Here is a 19,606-nt window from a genome sequence, read left to right as displayed (position 1 = left end):
CAATGCCACAGTTCGCCAAAGGCCGTGCAAGCGAGATATTTTGCGAAATTCCGATAGCATTCGTTAACACTTTACGTGTCCTACCTTCACGTAAGGCGCTAGACTCTAGCCAGGAGGCTAGACTTAGAGAGTCGCCGCATTATCATGTAGTTGGAGATTGGTAGGTTTTGAACCCGGGACCTTGGGGACCGAAGCCCTGCTTTACCACTAGAAATCGTCCCCCGTCAAATATACCAAACATACTGCAGTGCCAAGACATATATGTGCATCGGGACATCAAACAAAATAGCACACTACTACGTTTCCTTACTTCAGTGTAAAACATCAAATATTTAGCAGGGGGATGTTGAATAGTCTACTAAAGTAAACGATTTGGACGCTTTTAGTCATCAAAACAGTCGAGGGTGCAAAATAAAAAAACCACTCTAAGGAGCTTAATAAATTACCTATAACGGTACTATACCGTAGCCAAATACAAATGGCTAACTTGGCGAGCTCATTGCAGCCACTGAAACGTGTCTATGTCGCCACGAGGAGGATAAAAATCTATACTTGATGAAACAGATTGAGTTTATAACACGGGTACAACTTCCTGCTATGTTAAGATTGCGCGTAATTTAGTCATCACTCCTGCATTCATAGTTCCCTCAACAACGAATCTAGTTAGGCAATTAGCAAGCAAACGTTATATACTACATCGTAGCTAAGGAAGCATAAATAGTTAAATGCTTTAAAACGGTATAAACAACTCTTATGATTTACAAAACTGCAATACTCACAACCTACGGTAGTTTGGGTCAAGTTCTACTGCAGTTTTGTTCTATTGACGTTTTGACAAAGTTTCCACGTTTTAATTTTGGACTGAAAATTTCAAAAGTACAGTAGCAGTTTTTGTTTTTGTACAAACGCATACAAATTTAAGTGAACTTAACTCGACGATGTGTGAAACTTTCAAAATTACACCATACTTAGTGAAATTATTCTACATACAAATTAACATATATTGCACGGCTATCTTAACTCTCCCGAACAATGCCCAGAGATGGAAGCATTTAAAACGCAATTTTCTAATCGCGACAATCAATGAACTGATTGTTAAATTGCAAACAGAGCGTCTCGCTTATCAGCTGTTGAGTTCACAATACACAATCAGCTGATAGTTGCGCAACCAGCTGACGCATGCTGAGAACACAAAGCGTGAACAACGAACAACAGTCTTCCAGCGACAAAACTGACGTCTGTCATGTACAGTTAGCATGAGAATAATATTTGGACATGATTGTCGGTTGTTATAGTGCTGTTAAGTTCAACATTAAGTTCAAACAGATCTTTTATCTCTGGTATACTTAAGAAATCGTAATTGCAATAACGTAATGCCTAAATTGACTAGACAGTGTTTGATGGACAATATTATGTAGCACCGTTAGCTAACTAAAACACCTAAAATTCGTACAATTTAAGTAGCCTAATTTCTGTCTTCTTGTTTTGCTTTTTCATACGAACAGCTGGCCGTCGTTTAGAGGCAACACGTTCTCAACCAACAAACAAATTCGTATAAGTAAAATCTTTCTAAGTCGATAACATGAAGTCAATCTTATTTTAGTGAATATACACTGTGAAATTCCAACCACGCAAAAACATTTTGATAATGAATTTTTCCTATCGGGAAATCGGGACTATTTTCTCAGGCGAAATTCGCGGTAACAGCTCGACTCCAATTGATTTTTTGACCTAGGGAGAGAAATAAATACTTTCTATAATGAAAATGCATACATCGATTGAAATTAAGTGTCGTTTTCTTAAAGTATGAAGGAAATCTGCTTAATAGAATCGGAATATTCACGATAAAAACCAATACTGGGTTGAGCGTGTTCAATGTCCTCCAACACCATTCCTAGCCTCCATTTGTACAAAACTTTACTATTATTGTTAGACTACGCTAAGAATAAAACATCTGTTTGTGATCCTTTACAGTTCCTCATCCCCACGTGGTTTTTCTTTTGTGATTTCTGGCGTTGGGGGTTGACTTAGTTGGTTTAGTCTAGCTCGTTTTAGATACTTTTTCACCTCCTGAGATCCCGAAACGTGAAAACTTGTATACTGATTTTGACGTAAAAATACCTCAACATCCCCTTAAAACCGACTCACCGTCACCAAAAAACTCAACAAACTAAAGATCTTTGTCCATTTAATTGATTATATCCTCGTAATATTGTAGGAATTGAACAAAAACCGTGTCCAAACATTTAGATTTTCTGCACTTCCAAACTCTAAAGGCCTAGCGCACTTTGTTTACTGAATATTCCTCAGACGAAAAGACGAACTATTACTGCATACTTTCATTAGCTTGATTATAAAACACACGGGTGAAATTGAAACCGACGGTGATGGCGTACAGTAATCACTTCCCACCAGTTTCCCTTGTAACTTTCTAGCGGCAAGGTTGCCTACCGCGCCAAGGAGAAGGTTTCACGCCAAACCGGGCGTCGGCGAGGCCTACGACGTCCCTACAAACCGGGGATATTTGTGTCGGCGAGGCCTACGACGTCCCTACAAACCGGGGATATTTGTGTCGGCGAGGCCTACGACGTCCCTACAAACTGGGGATATTTGTGTCGGCGAGGCCTACGACGTCCCTACAAACCGGGGATATTTGTAGCTTCGGTAATAATTTACATCAGTCAAGTGTATGGTATTTTTAGGTAATTACCAAACAAAAAGGCCTATTTAATACCCCCTCCGGACCAAGGTGTTTTTCTATAATATTCCAATAGGCCTATATAAATTTGAACAAATTGGGATTTTTGCTTCTTAGGACACAAAAGTGAAAAATTGAATCAGTCCCGGGAGTAGGTATTTCCGTGAGCCATACAGTACCGTAATAGCTTCTTCCCTATAGGCGAATTCTCTAAAAAGGATACGATCACATCATTCCATTTCAATATCTTCATTAATTGTACAGTGTACATTGAATTGTGTCAATATTATTAACCTAGTAAATAAAGTCGTTAGGCTAATAGGACACTCATCTCCATTTATACTTGGCTTAAAATACCTACTTTGTATGATCGCAACTTCATTGAAAAGTATTAAAGTATAAAATTACTTTTTAAATTACAATTTATATGCCTACAACAGAAATACATAACAATTTCAAGCTGTTTGAGGAAACAGCTCTGGAGTAATAAGCAATTTCTATAAGATATATTTTTTATTTGATGCTGCCAATGGTTTTTAAATTATTAGGAAGAAAATGCAAGAACCTTCTTCTGGCACAGGTGGTCTTTGAAAAGAAAAGATAGTTGTGATTATTTTCTCTACTTTTCCTCTAGTATCGTAGAAAATTCTTTGTTTGAAGTTCATTGTTGGTGATGGTGAGTTAATGTTGTTCAAAGGTTTATTGCGGACATTTTTCATCACGATGGTAAAAAACAATACACAACAATAATATTGTAGAATAATTTAACATTATTCTGTATACTTTCTTTAGCAACGAGAGTTTTTAAAATGTGTTGGGCAAAGACCATTAGAATTTTAAAATTTTAACACTCATCATTTTTTACTCCCATAATTGTTTTTATTGCCCTTTGCTGTAGTTTTAGAATTAAAGTAAGATCTTTCTTTGTTGTAGCTACATATTCTGTTTGAAATGGATAAGAGAATGATATATTGTTTTCAAAGTACTGATATTACATAGATAAGACATCTTTTTCAGTGCAAATATCCCTGAATTAATCTTTAACATGATCAACGTGGTTCTGCCGGGATTGGTGCTCATACATTTTTAAACCTAAAAACAAAAACCCTGTTTCTTCAACTTGTTTGATTTCATTAAAATAGAAACTCATTCATTGCTTGTGATTTCATTAATAGAGATTTTTTATTCTAGATTTAGATTATAGTACAGTAATTGGTTATTTTAGTTTACAGAGTGCTGCAAGCTGTTTTTGTACTAATGAGGAAAGCATGTAGTAATTTTTACATTAGCAAGAAGACTGAGAACAGTATGATCAGGCCTTGAAGGCCAGACCAATCTAAAAAAATACATGAGAGTGAGCAAAAATAAATATTTTTATTGTGTTTCAAAAGCAAAGTATCAAAGGGAAAATAAATCAGAAGTTAGAATAAACCAGAACACTTCATACATAAAATGGACAATCACAATGTTTCTTCAAACCTACTAACTACACAATCAACAGTTTAAAACCTTGTAAATTTACAATAGTGAAATTTGGTTTTGACGCAGTGTGCAACTAACTACCAGGAGGGGTGTCTTGGTCTTAAAGGGTAAATGAGGAGTTTAAATAGACATCAGTATTCTATATCTTTGTGAAAACTTGTTTTTAACCCACCTAACTGAATATCCAAACTACACAAGCTTATCGGCAATATTTCCAACCACACAATTATTATGTGAGAAACATTAAAAATGGTGAGGTAATCCTAATCACCATAACAAGACTTGAGAACTATCATCTTTTAAAAGTTAGCTAATCTGTAAGTTTTTTGGCGATATTTGGAGCAGCAAACCTTAGTAGGTGGTAATCATAGTTATAATTCAATCAATGTTATTCATACTTGGTACATACGTGTATGTAAGTGTAAATTCCCCCTTTTTACTGGTTAAAAAATTTGTAAAAGCGATTGTTAGTTTGCTCAGGTTGTAACCTATATGCTGCAAAACGCGTCACAACACAGTACTTTGGAATTTATTAACGTTTTTTGCAGTCTAAATCCTGGTCTTATCATTGAACCTTTAGCTTGATAGCATCATAATTGATAGCCTAATCACAAATGTATCTGGGTCATAAACGGGTGTCAAAATAATTACACTATTCGATCATTGTCACTTATGAGTACAATGCCTCGACAGTCTAAGTTCGTCCGGTTGTGTGCATCGGCCAAGCAAATATAGCAAGCACTCTGAACCTCCTCTATAAATACATTAGATTCCCTTGAACTGAACCTTGTTGCAAACGCTTCCACTTCACGCTTATTTATGTTTTCCCTCAAAATATAATTCTTGTGAAAATTATTTTACACAATGTGGAAACATAATATTTAGTTCTTGAGTTTTGGAAAGTAATGCTAAGCCGTTTATACAACTTATAAATCACTTATGTTGTGAAACAGCTGATTATCTTGGTTCAAACCATCTTTTATTTAATCTAACACACTGTTTACTCTAACAGTGCCGGATTGATCCTCATTGACGTTCTACGCCAAACTCAACGCTTGAGCTTTGTGCCTCCCGTTCTCAAGGGTGGTTCACCTGCTAGTTTGCAGTAGTTTACCATACCAGTAAGAAAACAAAATAATTACTTTTTAATAATTTTTCAATTACATTTTTGTAGGGTTAACGAGATATTACAACAGCCAGAAGCATAAAAGATTTGTCATTGAATTACATGCATAAGTTGTGTTGTTGTTAAATCTTATTATATTATTAAAGTGATACAATAAAATTTTTTGTAAATGGTTATGGCCATTAACCAAATAAAAATATAGGCATATGGCAGATCAAAATGAAGCTCAGAGTGTTTAGATTTGCCGAAAAGTATTTATGTGAATGAGTTCCCCTAGGGGGCTCTGCCCCATAGGCCGATGTTCAAAGGGCTACGCCTTACATGTTTTAGAATTTAAGTCATTTGATTAAATTAGTGAACAACAGCTGGTCAATGCAATTAATTGACAACAGTTTGTTTATTTACATTTTTGTTTACTTATTTTATTATTTACTTTTATGTTCTTAAAAGAGGGGCGGTAAATTAACATAGATGCTATTTCTATGAAAAAATAATGTCTTTTGGTCGCCCAAGAGGTTTTTGCCGATCTTAATAGGTCGTTGTGAAAAAGAGTGGCGAGTTCAGGTACAACCGTACGCACCTCGGCCACCTCAGGGTCATAAGGTATGAAGGTCCCGCTGTTTTTAACATTCTTTCTGATGAACATTTCTCAAACTTGGGCCCTTTAAATGAAATATGTAGACATTGTAGTGCGAATGTGAAAGTCTCTCTGCCACCAAATGGTAGTTACACTATCTTTATAGGTCTTTTATCTGGAGAATATGATAGATGACGATTTTGTAGAACTCATAAGGAGATATAATTCAGCACTATCATTCGTAACATTTGGTTACGACCTGACGTAAGAAATCCTAAAGGTTATGGACCTTATTGATTTACTGTATGTGGACAGGTCCATCACTACGCGGGTGATCTCTTTGCGTCAGACCCTCAAACTTTCAAGAACAACTTTATGTTCTTGATGTAGGTAAAGCTACTAACAAAAGAATGAAGAACTCTAATGAGTTGGATCAGACGATTTTGTAGGAATTGGGAGCAATTTTGACAGAAATAAATCCATACGCGAGATTGTATAAGAATCAACACAAAGTTTTTACACCTGCATTTCTAATATTTATTTTAATAAAATTGCCCGAACGAAGAGCGGGCCAAACAGCTAGCATTATTATATTTTGATCACATTGTAGTTATATTAACACTTCATTGTTCAACTGAGGCTCTGATTCAATTCCTTGTAGTCTAATAAGACACATATTCTCCCTAAAAAAATTAGAGTATTTAAAAAGTTACATGTTCACGCCATAAGAAAATATGATAATCTTACCTCGTAGACATTTGGATGCCAAACTTTGGTGAGGAAACGAATCGTGGGTGGAGAGTATGGATAATCATGTGGAAATTTCATGTGAGCCTGAAACAAAAATGACAGTTTAAATTTGGTAGGCCTACCTACAAGAGTGAATTATAAATAGGCAGTCCTAATGATAACACACCTATTGGAACTCCAAAAGTCGTCGACATGGTTAACCCTGGTCATCTTTAGCCGTGCTTGCTTTTGAGACGGTAGGTCCTATTGCCACCTAGATTCTGGATAGCCTGCTCCTGTTTATGTAAATGTGTGTCGCACACCTGTGGTATGCCAAGGGATGAGTGCAGCCCGAGACCGTCCATACGCTCAGTTCTAGCCTCACATCTAGAGGCTTCATCCGTCAACTCTCAGTTTGTCGTTAGCCCCCATGGAGGGAGTTTTGCTCTGGTCAATGTTCGCTAGTTTTGTTCTTAAAAAGCATCGTGCCAAATTGAAAGGAAACTATTAATAGTCAGAATGCACAAGACAGTGGTTGCTGAGACAATTTTTTATGCAGTCACTTTATTCTTAAATATTACCCGTCACAAACACAGAAAACGTTTAGGAAGTTCAATTAACTCTAAGAGAAATTCAGTCTGTCGAATACCCGTTCAGTTGATACACACCTTGTAGAGTGAATAAACCATCGACTGACTGAGTAAAATCGCCTAAGATGTGTAAATAGTGTGCGCACTTCTCAAAAGAGTCCACATGCTCCAACTACAACCAAGATCTCTCTGCACCAAACAGGTCGTGCTTTTTGAACACGATAGCCTATAAAGAACACCGACCAGATCCTAAACCATAAACAAAAATTCGCGTACTTGCTCAACACCTTGTTGATTATAATCACTCAATGAGTGATATTAAGACCGGCTTGGAAGTTTTACATTATTGCGGGAAAGGTAATAAATTGGACACACTTGAGGAGTATGAAATATATAAAATGAACATAGCCTAAACTAAAAACGCAAAGAATACATTCTCAACGATAAACTACAGTTCAAGTCCCACTCCTTCTTCAACACTGCTATCTCATCCGGAACAGCTGAGCACCGAGCTGATAACAGAGAAGGACGAGACGAAGTTATAACCCGTGTCAAGTCTACCTACAACCGCTGCCGTGCCGTGACATGATAGCGCCATTGTGTTATTTTGTGACTAAATGTCCCGTGTATGTACTGTATATGTAAATTTTAATGTTTTTGACGTAAAGCTCCGACGATGATGCATTGCAACGAAACATGCCGCTTTGAACTTAATACAATTGAAGTTAGACGCAATTTTGGACTACTGACAGAGGTAAGCCTAAATTCATTTAAATACGTAGTTCAGGAGCTATCAGAACTAATGAATACTACACAGCCAAGAGTTACAGTTGTTGCAGACATTTGACGTTTTTCCTTAAACCTCACACGTCGTCACAGAAATGTGCGCACATCTCAATTTTGTTATAGGTAATCTGCAGTACACACACTCACATTTAACATCAGGTGTGTCCACATATTTGTGTGAAAAAGTGTGAGCGTGTGGACCGGGCCTAAGCTGAATATGAATAGGCCTATGAGGCGAGTGTAAATGGAGTGAGATCAGATGATGATCTGTGTATCTTTACTGACTCACATCGCCTTCTTCTTTAGCCAGGACCACTGATTAAAAGCACAATAATAAAGTACAGATACGCATTGTTCCGATCAAAAAGCTACTGGCTTTTCTTCAGATCGAACTGGCGACCTTTTGATTACAAGGCGAGCAGTGTAAGCACTCCTAACTCCCTAGCAGTTCTGCAGTCGCAACACCATACAATTCATGTTACTTTACCAAAACCGTTCTATACCACAAAGCAGGTTTATTCTTGCTAATTTTATTCCAAAACCGCAAAGAATCTGCTAGTTGCCATTTAAAATTGGGCTTTTTAGTATTTGTGAAATGGACTGAGTCAGTACAGAGTAGCCTACATAGTAAACAAAACTGACTCAGGAATAGCCTCTTCTAATACAAGGGCAAGACCAAAGAGACAACACTGCTGTATCCCAGCAACCCGAAACAGCAGTTGCACTAATTTATAATAAAGTGTCTGCGCAATTTTTATGTTTACACGCTTGTTATTTCTGTTATTACCATGACAACAGGCTGGCCGATGCGACGTTGCCATTCCCACACATAAAAGGTAAGGGTAAAAGGTGGAGCTTTATGAACCAGGCCTTAAGTAAGTGCCCTAATAGGCTAGGCTAATAGCCTACTAATGTTGGATATTGAAAAATTGAAATTATTAAATGAGGGTAGGCCTACTGGTTATCAAATTATTTTAAACCCCTTAAGTTCGGTTTTAACACAAAAATTAATTTAGCCTATTTCCAATATCAACTGTCCATTACTATACTGTAGACTACTGCTGTTACAGTAGCCGTACAAGTTGTACAAGCTGTTACAGTTATACAGTACAAGTGACATCACGGGGCGATCCAGAGGTGACAGTGTGTTATCAGTTAATAAGGCAATGTATGCGACCAGCAAAGTTATCTTACGTTTTGTTATATTTATGTATTGGTTTGACCGCTCATATGAGTAGGCCTAAATAAATAAATGTGCAAATGTTTAGTTTACCGGCACAAGATAGGCTACAACCAATGACCTAGGCCGAACTATGTTCGGTATTTTTTACGGCTCTAAGCATGGTTCATATTTCGACAAGCTAATTTTATTTATGTAGTGATTTGGTTTCATTTGGTGGATTAGAAGTTAGGAAAGTTTAAAAATGTAAACAAGCAGAACAACCTTCCATCCTTGCATGTTTTTTCTGTCATTAATTTGCTAACTTAACATAACCGTTAGAAGCTCAGTTTTCAGCAGATAATTTACTGTGCTGGTTTTTAAGGCGAGTGTACGTTGCGTTTTAGACCTTTTTTTCCTTTTAATGTCCCATAAAACGTTTTACACCCTACCCCATCATCCCAGTTCCCATCGGTCCTTGTATGGTATATGGTAGGATAGATTAAAGGTCTTGTCGCTATTTTACGTTCTTCTTATTTGTGCAGTCTAGTTAGCATAAGTGAAGCCTTCCTAACAACCATCCATCATGGACTGTTCCAGTCGCCTAACCTACGGCATACTTCTCTAGGGCCATGCTTCAGGATGTAATGAAGTACTTCAAAAGGCTACAAAAATCTGTCTTGAGAGCCATACTAGGTGGCGTTCGCAGAGGCATCCACAAAATTGAGCGGAGTCATCAAGGTTTCATATTATATTGTTTTTGTCTTACTGCAGTAAAAACAGTATTTTTTCATGCATGCGCTGTGGGTCTAAAGTAGCATTTTTAATATTTAGGGAGTAAAAATCGTTTTTAGCCTCTATGGAGTAAAAATCAGCTGTTGTCAACTCAGTTGTAAATTTCGATTGTAAACGATTGCATGTATCGAAAATATGTATCGATTTGTGCTTCGTAATCATTTTTAACATATTACAGTCTACAGTCTCTTCCCGTAGCATTTTAGCATTGCAGATACATTAATCCATTCCCAAATTCAACACTGCTCACATTTACTACTTCCTTCACCACACCCTACGTCGTGGACCTGTTTCCCTCTCTTCCCATAGCATTTTAGGATTGCAGATACATTAATGTAATTGCCAAAGACAGTTCCCACACTCTGCGCTGTTAACCTTACTACTTCCTTCACCATTTACTACGTCATTGGCCTGTTTCCTTCCTTTCTCATAGCATTTAAGTATTACAAATTCACTTATCCATCTGCTCAAACGGTTCCCCCACTCTGCACTGCCAGCCTTTACTACTTCCTTCACCACTTACGTCGTGGACCTGTATTCATCGCTTTCCATAGCATTTTAGTATTTTAGATACGTTAATCTAATTGCAACAAACATCCCCACTGTCCGTACTGCTAGACTTTACTACTTCTTTCACAATTTCCTATGTCTTGGGCATGCTTCCATCCCTTCTCATAGCATTTCAGCATTGCAGATACATTAAAACTGCTACAAACGGTTTCCAGTTCCCACACTCCACACTGCTCACCTTACTACTTCTTTCACCTGTTCCTACGTCGCGGATCTGTTTCCCTCTCTTCCCATAGCATTTTAAGATTGCAGATACCTGAATCTAATCGTCATAAACAGATCCCACACTCCGAACAGCTCGCCTTTACTACTTCATCGCCACTTCCCACATCGCGGACCTGTTTTCCTCCCTTCCCATAGCATTTTAGGATTGCAGATACCCTTATCTTATCGTCATAAACAGTTCCCACACTCCGGACAGCTCGCTTTGACTACTTCCTTCACCACTTCCTACGTCACGGGCCTGTTTCCCTCCCTTTCCCATAGCATTTTTGATTGCCCATACCCTTATCTAATCGTCATAATAGTTCCAACACTCCGGACAGCTCGCCTTGACTACTTCCTTCACCACTTCCTACGTCGCGGACCTGTTTCCCTCCCTTCCCATTGCACTTAAAGATTGCAGATACCTTAATCTAATCGTCATAAACAGTTCCCGCACTCCGGACTACTCGCCTTGACTACTTCCTTCACCACTTCCTACGTCGCGGACCTGTTTTCCTCCCTTCCCATAGCATTTTAGGATTGCAGATACCCTAATCTAATCGTCATAAACAGTTTCCACACTCCAGACTGTTCACCTTTACTACTTCCTTGACCTCTTCATACGTCACGAACCTCAAGCTAGTGTCGTCATTTGATTATAGTACCTGGGGACCGAGCTTTGCTCGGGGAAAATCATTAGTTCACTCTGAAAGCACCGTAGTATTGGAGATACATAAATCCACACATCTACATCCTACACAATTTCTTACATCATGGACCTGTTTCCCTCCATTCCATTGAATTTAAAGATTGCAGATACCTTAATCTAATCGTCATAAACAGTTCCCACACTCCGGACTACTCGCCTTGACTACTTCCTTCACCACTTCCTACGTCGCGGACCTGTTTCCCTCCCTTCCATAGCATTTTAGGATTGCAAATACCTTTATCTAATCGTCATAAACAGTTCCCACACTCCGGACAGCTCACCTTGACTACTTCCTTCATCACTTCCTACGTCGCGGACCTGTTTTCCTCCCTTCCCGTAGCATTTTAGGTTTGCTGATACCTTAATCTAATTGTCATAAACATTTCCAACACTCCGGACAACTCGCCTAGACTACTTCCTTCACCACTTCCTACGTCGCGGACCTATTTTCCTCCCTTTCCATAGCATTTTAGGATTGCAAATACCTTAATCTAATCATCATAAACAGTTCCCACGCTCCAGACAGCTCGCCTTGACTACTTCCTTCGCCACTTCTTACGTCACGGACCTGTTTCCCTCCCTTCCCATAGCATTTTAGGATTGCCCATACCCTTATCTTATCGTCATAATAGTTCCAACACTCCGGACAGCTCGCCTTGACTACTTCCTTCACCACTTCCTACGTCGCGGACCTGTTTCCCTCCCTTCCCATTGCACTTAAGGATTGCAGATACCTTAATCTAATCGTCATAAACAGTTCCCGCACTCCGGACTACTCGCCTTGACTACTTCCTTCACCACTTCCTACGTCGCGGACCTGTTTTCCTCCCTTCCCATAGCATTTTAGGATTGCAGATACCCTAATCTTATCGTCATAAACAGTCCCCACACTCCGGACTGCTCGCATTTACTACTTCCTTCATATCACTTCCTACCTCACGGACCTGTTTCCCTCTATTCCCATAACATTTTATGATTGACTTTACTACTTCCTTCACTACTTCCTACGTCACGGACCTGTTTCCTTCCCTTCCCATAGCATTTTAGGATTGCAGATACCTTAATGTATTCGTCATAAACAGATCCTAGACTTCGCACTGCTACCCTTGACTACAATGTATCGAGTAATCTTAAGTATAATCTTTGCTCAATATTAACAAGTGATGTTTTTCCTTTTGTACTGTATTTGTAATTTCCTAGTATACTGTGGGTAGTTGGCTTATTATGAACACATGCTAAAACTTCAAATCTTTTGTTTACTTTTTACTTGTTATTTAATTCAGCCAACATGGTTACCTAGCAACCCATAAGACTAATGTTAAGAAAATATGATTTTCAGTTTCATTTTTCTACGGATTCCTGAGAGACTTTTTTAACGCTATATAGATGTTGGCACTCACCGATATGGTCTTTATCACCATGCAAAATTTGAAAACGATTGATTCAGCCGTCTAGGAGGAGTTTGCGTATTACGAAATGCATAAAAGTCGACGTATAAGAGCTTCGCTCGCTTCGCTCGCTCCGCTCAAAAATCTAGTGCTTCCTTGTAGGCTAATAATGCAAAAAACCAATCTAGAAGGCTGAAAGTCCACACTACCATCAGGCTACATAGGCCTATTCTCCTCCCTTGCAAATACTGTACGTATGTTAGGTGTAGTAGGTTAGGACTGAGCTAACTTATAGTAGGCTACCTACTAAAGATCACAGGAGATTTTCACAACATAATAGACACAGCAGAAACAAAATTTATAACTTAAGACTGAATTCCACCTCACAGAAACCCAGTGCCGAGATCAGCAGTGTCCAGAGAAAACGGTTATAAAAATGGTAGAGTGCCCATCACCTCCCTGCCCAATTTTTGTTTTAGGTTTCAATTTTTTCCTTATAAGTTAGGCCTAGGTAACCAGACTACAATTTTTTTTTTAGTTGAAAATGTTGTAAACCAATTTCACTTTAAAAGTTGAGCAGTTTATCCAGCTTTGCTAGTCATCAACGCAGATTTTAGAAGTTATGTTAACAAGGTAAGTTACCAGCAATAAGACAGTCTACATACCTCAGAGGGTATAGGCCCTAAGTTAACTTAGCTTTCTTTAGGCTGCTGTTTTTTTTGCTTAGACCTTGGCATAAGTTACACTGATGCTAACTTATCTTATCCCTCGTTCGATAGATCTAGGCTAACTTAATCTAGCTGGATGGTTGTGTGCTTAAGTTACTCGCCTATCGGTATTCATCTGAAGGTCGCCTGCACGATCTTGAGAATAATTAGTGGGGCCTAGATTTTATAGGTACTAAGTTTAGGTGTAAAACTTACCCCCCCCCCCTCCTACACCCAGTAATTAGTGATTTAGAGATTTGAGGACACCATCAATATAGCCTACTGGCTACTGGCATTTACATTAACCAAGATGGGCTACATTTCTACTTAGGACATGGAAGTATGTCATAAACCATTCCATTGACATGTGTAATATCTTGTTAGGCCTATTTTAAATAGCAATAGAATCTTACCTTGAAGTATCCTCCTTGGTACAATGTTTCTGGAGGTCCAAAAATTGCAACTTCCCACTCAAATAAATTGTCATCATTAGCAAGTTTTACACGAAATCCTTCAACTGGTTCTTCCCTGTAAACTCTTATATTCTAAGGCCAAAGCACGTAAAGCACTACTGGTTGGCTGTTGAGCCATCTAGGCCTATTCCACTGATCACTCGTTAAATCGACAAACAAAATATTCTTCAAAAATAAATAGCCATGGACAATAAATGCTTCAACACAGTAGTTATTTAACTGAACTATGACGTCACGGACAATGAAAATCTTTCATGTACAGTTAGCAAATGAGGTATAAGTTAGAACCATACTTTCAAAACAAGAACATTGGTCTACCAGTGAGAAAACAAGAAAATAAAAAGAAACACACAAATTTTCTTTGAATACGCACTAAAAGTTCACTGTTTAACACGAGTTTGTGTCCCAACTCGAACTAAAACAAATCACAATCAGCTGCAACAACACTACAACTACACAAGGTAACACGAACGACACGACAAGAAACAACAGAACAGACGGAGCAGAGACTTTACTTACACTGAGTGAGAGCAATAATAAGAATAGTGAGAACAATAAGAAGAAGCTTAGAAAATAAGAAAACGGAATTGTAGTGGCTAATGCCATCACAGCTCTTCATCTGCTAGCTACTATAAAGAATGTAAGATCAAAAGTAACTGTTTCAATTTGTTTGTTAACAGCAGAATATAAGTTACCTTGCAAAAAACAATTGTGTTGTAGGTACCATCATATTTCATCTCATTTACATGATACCATCACAACAGGGTGCCTAATCGTATTTGTGGATTACGCATACCTCGTTTGAATTTAAATTCATCATTGCTATGGAATTTAATGACATTTCCATCGTGGTTCCGGTTTAAATAGAGAAACCTGCTTTATAGTTGTAGGAAAAATATAATGTTCAACACGAGTGCAAAGCTCCTTTTCTGCACTCAAGAAATTTTCCAAACTCGCCTGTGGCTCGTGCGTTAACATTTCTCTCGTGTGTAGCAAAGTGCCACTTCACCCACTAGTTACACAAATAACTATTATTTACTATGCATTTGTTAATTTCACTGGTTTGAAAATGTAGTTTAACCAAATAAAACGATATAATTATAAGCAATATCCCATCCTCTATACAGCTAGTTTTATTAAACGTTTTCAATTGATATATTAAATAAATAAAGCACATAAAAAAATCAACCCTAAGATGGGTAAACAAACACACTTTGGCTCGCAGCCATGTCCGTTTGTCTGTATGCCCGGACGTCATCCTGTCATTGCCATCTGCTGCTGCAGCGCACCCCACTAAAACCCTGCAACACTTAAACTAGCCAAAACACAGGGGGTTGGTTCTTTATATATTGTCAGCACATCTGTAAATTCATCTCTTTAAAGTAGAAGAAAGCCTTTATACCTTTTTCATAGAGTAATAGAAGTGCGGTAGTGAATTAATAAAACTTCAACTAGATAGAGTTGTCTGCAGTTTCATTAGGGTTAGGGTTAAAAAAAACCTAACCTAATCCAACCACATTCCACTAGTGGTAGTGAATCTAGAAAATGTCCAAACCATTAAATTTTGGTAATAAAATAACGAAATCCTACAAATATGCTTATTTATTTTTCTATTTATCGGGTGTACCATTGATCCCCCTTGCTGATGGAGCAACATCATCATTCGTCACAGTTTAAATATATCCTATATATTTTTTTCATCCCAGTTTCAAGAACTTCTCTGAAGATACCAAACAAGGTGAAAAAATGCATAGGGTGAACCCCTGATGATTCTACACATGGTGGAAAAATGCTCATGTTAACATATATACACCTTACCAAAGAACTCAGACTACAATAAAAGTAAATCAACCCAGTCTCGTCGTCACTACAGCTGGACTCATCAATCCACACTCCAAAGCACACTATTAAAACCACCTTCACACCAAGAGACCCCCAACCATCCATGACTGATGAATACTCGGTAGATCGTAACAAGAGGTGCAAATAGGTGTAAGAAAAAACAAATCTATCAACTCAGCACTAAATGAACTCCACGAAGCAATTACCATCCTCTGGGAAAATAAACAACCAGCATCAGGACTCTTCTTAGACATACAGAAAGCCTTTGACAGCTTAGATATAGAGATATATACTGTTTGACAAACTATACCAAATTAATATAAAAGGAAACGCACTAAATTGGATTAAAGACTATTTCAAAGATAGGCAACAACAGGTTGAAATAATTCACCAGATAAATAAAATACAAACAAAAACTAAATCACCCACTCAACTAACTAAACGAGGAATTCCTCAAGGATCTGTACTCGGACCCCTCTACTTCTTGATATACATCAATAGCTTCCCAAATTATCTAACACCAGATAAAACTTGCATAATGTTTGCTGACGACACCACCATAATTTATCCAACATCATCTACAAACCATGCTGAAACAGAAAAAACCCTAAAACTGGCATCAGAAATATGTCCTTCACTAAACCTTAAAATCAACACATCAAAAACTGTCAACATAAACTTTACAGCATCGAATCAACCTGACCATAACCCACCTGCAAACTGCACCTCGATCACAAATGGCAACAGAAACCAAATTCCTCGGCATCACCCTGGACAAAAACTTGTCCTGGCACCTACATATAGAAAACCTGGAAAAGAAATTGTCAACAACACTCTTCGCAATAAGAAGGATTTGGTCAGTGACTGATAAGAGTACAGCCAAAATAGCATATTTTGCCCTATTCGAAAGTCACTTGAGGTATGGCATCATAGCCTGGGGCTCAGCAGCAGACTACCATCTACAAAAGCTACTAATACTTCAAAAAAGAGCTGTGAGATCAATTGAACAACTGCAATATAGGAAACACTGCAAACCTTTTTTCACTACCAACCAAATCCTAACTTTACCCTCCTTGTACATCCTAGAAATAATGAAATTCCTAAAAAATGACCCCCCCCAAACCAGAAACAATTGCCATAACTACAACCTCAGAAATTTACAGACAAACTACAATCTACAACCACACAGACTCACTAAAACTAGCAGAAATCCAAAAATAATAGGAACTAAAATATTTAACACACTGCCAAACAACCTGAAATCAATAGATTCAAACACTCTTTTCTTAAAAAAACTGAAACAATACTTAATCAACAAACCTTACTATAGTCTAAATGAATATTTCGAAGACCACACACCCTACAACAATACATAACAATATCCAAAGAAGAAAGAAAAAGAAAAAACAAGAATTTTTGACGATTCCCTGGTCTCAACGACTATGGAGAAGAGGACCTAGGTAAAAGGTAAAAGGTAAGGATCTGTCCACTGGACTGACGATTTGGATGGTGAGTGTTTACAGCCTCTGGATATCTGCATGTAGATGTCGGTTTGTCTACAGACTATGTATTGGACTATGGTTTTGGCTATGACTTTGTATTGGCCTTGAAGGATTGGGACCGTCTAGGTTTGGTTTTAACTCAACAACTTACCACCGAAAAAAGTTGAGAGAAGTGCCTGATGTTGGCGACCAGGGGCCCTATTTTTGAAATGGTTGACTGTTGAGTTGAGTGTCGAGTCATTATATTTCCAATCGTTTCGTATTTTTGAAACGATTGACGGTCGACTTATCCAACCAAAACTACTCACCACCTACTGAGCTGTTGAGTGGACGGTTGACTGCACTTTCTTCTTCCTCTTTCGATAAAAAATTGCTCTTTTTGAGTCGACCGACGCCATATTGTTATTGCTTTAATTTATTAATTGCGATTTAGAGGTTATGTATTTGTTGTCAATGTATTAGCACCCAATACTTTATGCGATTGTTTTCTGTAGAATAATTGCATTTTAATTTTATTATTACTGTGTCAATACTAGACTAATTAATCAAGGGTTTTATCCTTGTTGGTATGTTTGAAAAAATAATTATTGTTATTAGACCTATGATTTAAAGGTATTAAAGATTGTGGTGGAGAGAAACAATATCATAGTCTGTTTATATAGCATTCACCTAATAAAGGGATCAAATTAATTTAAGTTACGATATGCTTTCAGTGCAATGGCAAATAGCCGCTTTAACCTAAATAAAAACACAATTAAAAATAACATCAAACAAACCGATGAAGGAAACTAAAATAAGGTAATGTGTTTCGAAATAGAGACGAAGAAATCAAATAATAATGTATTTAGGATATGCCTAAGCTTATAATTAGCTACACCCTAAAACAAACATCCATAGTAAATTTTATTTTTAATACTTAAGTTTATTTTATAAGTTAAGGTACTTTTGCAATCACTAAGATTGAAGATTCAAGACATAACCTCAACCTCAATCTCTCAAGAACGGAGTTGACAGTTTACCCCAGTGTCTCGAAATATGGTAGATTGAGATTAGCTGCCAGATTTTAGAGTAAGAACATAGACTAACCAACACAAGGGAGTATGTTTTATCTATGGCAAGAAGAGGTTAAATCGAAGATCGCAAGAACTCTGCATTGTGATTGGTTCAAAATGACGTCATCTGAATTTCGTGCGGTCGTATGCTCTACATTTCCACCACGAGTCACTCAACTAGTGATTCCCAACTCGCTTCCCAACTGTTGGGTTTCAAAAATACCAAATCCTGTTGTTGGTAGAGTTGAGTGCTGACGATTGACTCAACTGTCAACCATTTCAAAAATAGGGCCCCAGGTTGAACTACCAAATAGCGGGTACAAAATACCAATTACAATACTATATGAAATACTGACCCACCTCTATCAACAACAAACTCCTGCCAGGGACCCATTTTTGAAATGGTTGACTGTTGAGTTGAGTGTTGAGTCATTCTATTTCCAATCGTTTCGTATTTTTGAAACGATTGACGGTGGACTTATACAACCAAAACTACTCAACACCTATCGAGCTGTTGAGTGGAGGTTGACTGCATTTTCTTCTTCCTCTCTTTCGGCAAAAATTGCTCTTTTTGAGTCGACGCCATATTGTTTGTTATTGCTTTAATTTACTAATTGCGATTAGAGGTTATGTATTTGTTGTCAATGTCTTAGCACCCAATACATTATGCGATTTTTTTCTGTAGAAAAATTGCATTTCAGTTTTATTTACCGTACTGTGTCAATACTAGACTATTTAATAAAGCGTTTTATCCTTGTTAGTATGTTTGAAATAGACTAGGCATACTAATTGAACTTATTAAAAGATAATTAATGTTATTAAACCTATGATTTAAGGTACTAGATTGATGTGGTAGAGAGAAACAATATCATAGTGTGTTTCAATAACATTCACCTAATACAGGGATCAAATTAATTTAAGTTACGATAAGCTTTCAGTGCAATGGCAATAGCCATAAGCTTTAACCTAAATAAAAATATAATTAAAAATAACATAAAACAAAACGATGAAGGAAACTAAAAATAAGGTGATGTGTTCTGAAATAGATACGGAGAAAGCAAATAATAATGTATTTCGGATATGCCTAAACTTATAATGAGCTACACCATAAAACAAACATCCATAGTAAATTTTATTGTTATTACTTAAGTTTATATAAGGTACTTTTGCAATCACTTAGATTAAGCAAGACATAACCTCAATCTCTCAAGAACGGA

The 19,606-nt window shown here is 37.5% G+C and overlaps 1 protein-coding gene across 1 annotated transcript in view; it reads right to left on the bottom strand.

Moving 5' to 3' along the window:
- LOC128997124 (ubiquitin-conjugating enzyme E2 R2-like) overlaps positions 1-14,502 on the bottom strand; it is a 29,173-nt gene extending 14,671 nt beyond the window's left edge. Inside the window, 3 exon segments of the mRNA XM_054422705.1 lie at positions 6,631-6,717; positions 13,934-14,047; positions 14,049-14,502. Coding sequence (XP_054278680.1) covers positions 6,631-6,717; positions 13,934-14,047; positions 14,049-14,111 — 264 coding nt within the window. The 5' untranslated portion in view covers positions 14,112-14,502.
- Between the last annotated feature and the right edge of the window lie 5,104 nt (positions 14,503-19,606).

The sequence above is a fragment of the Macrosteles quadrilineatus genome, unplaced genomic scaffold, assembly GCF_028750875.1.
Source record: "Macrosteles quadrilineatus isolate MER2022 unplaced genomic scaffold, UCM_ALF_1.0 Scaffold_6__1_contigs__length_79288215, whole genome shotgun sequence".
Classification (NCBI taxonomy): domain Eukaryota; kingdom Metazoa; phylum Arthropoda; class Insecta; order Hemiptera; family Cicadellidae; genus Macrosteles; species Macrosteles quadrilineatus.
Note: the sequence above shows the minus strand (reverse complement) of the source record. Positions and strands in the feature narration are given on the sequence as shown.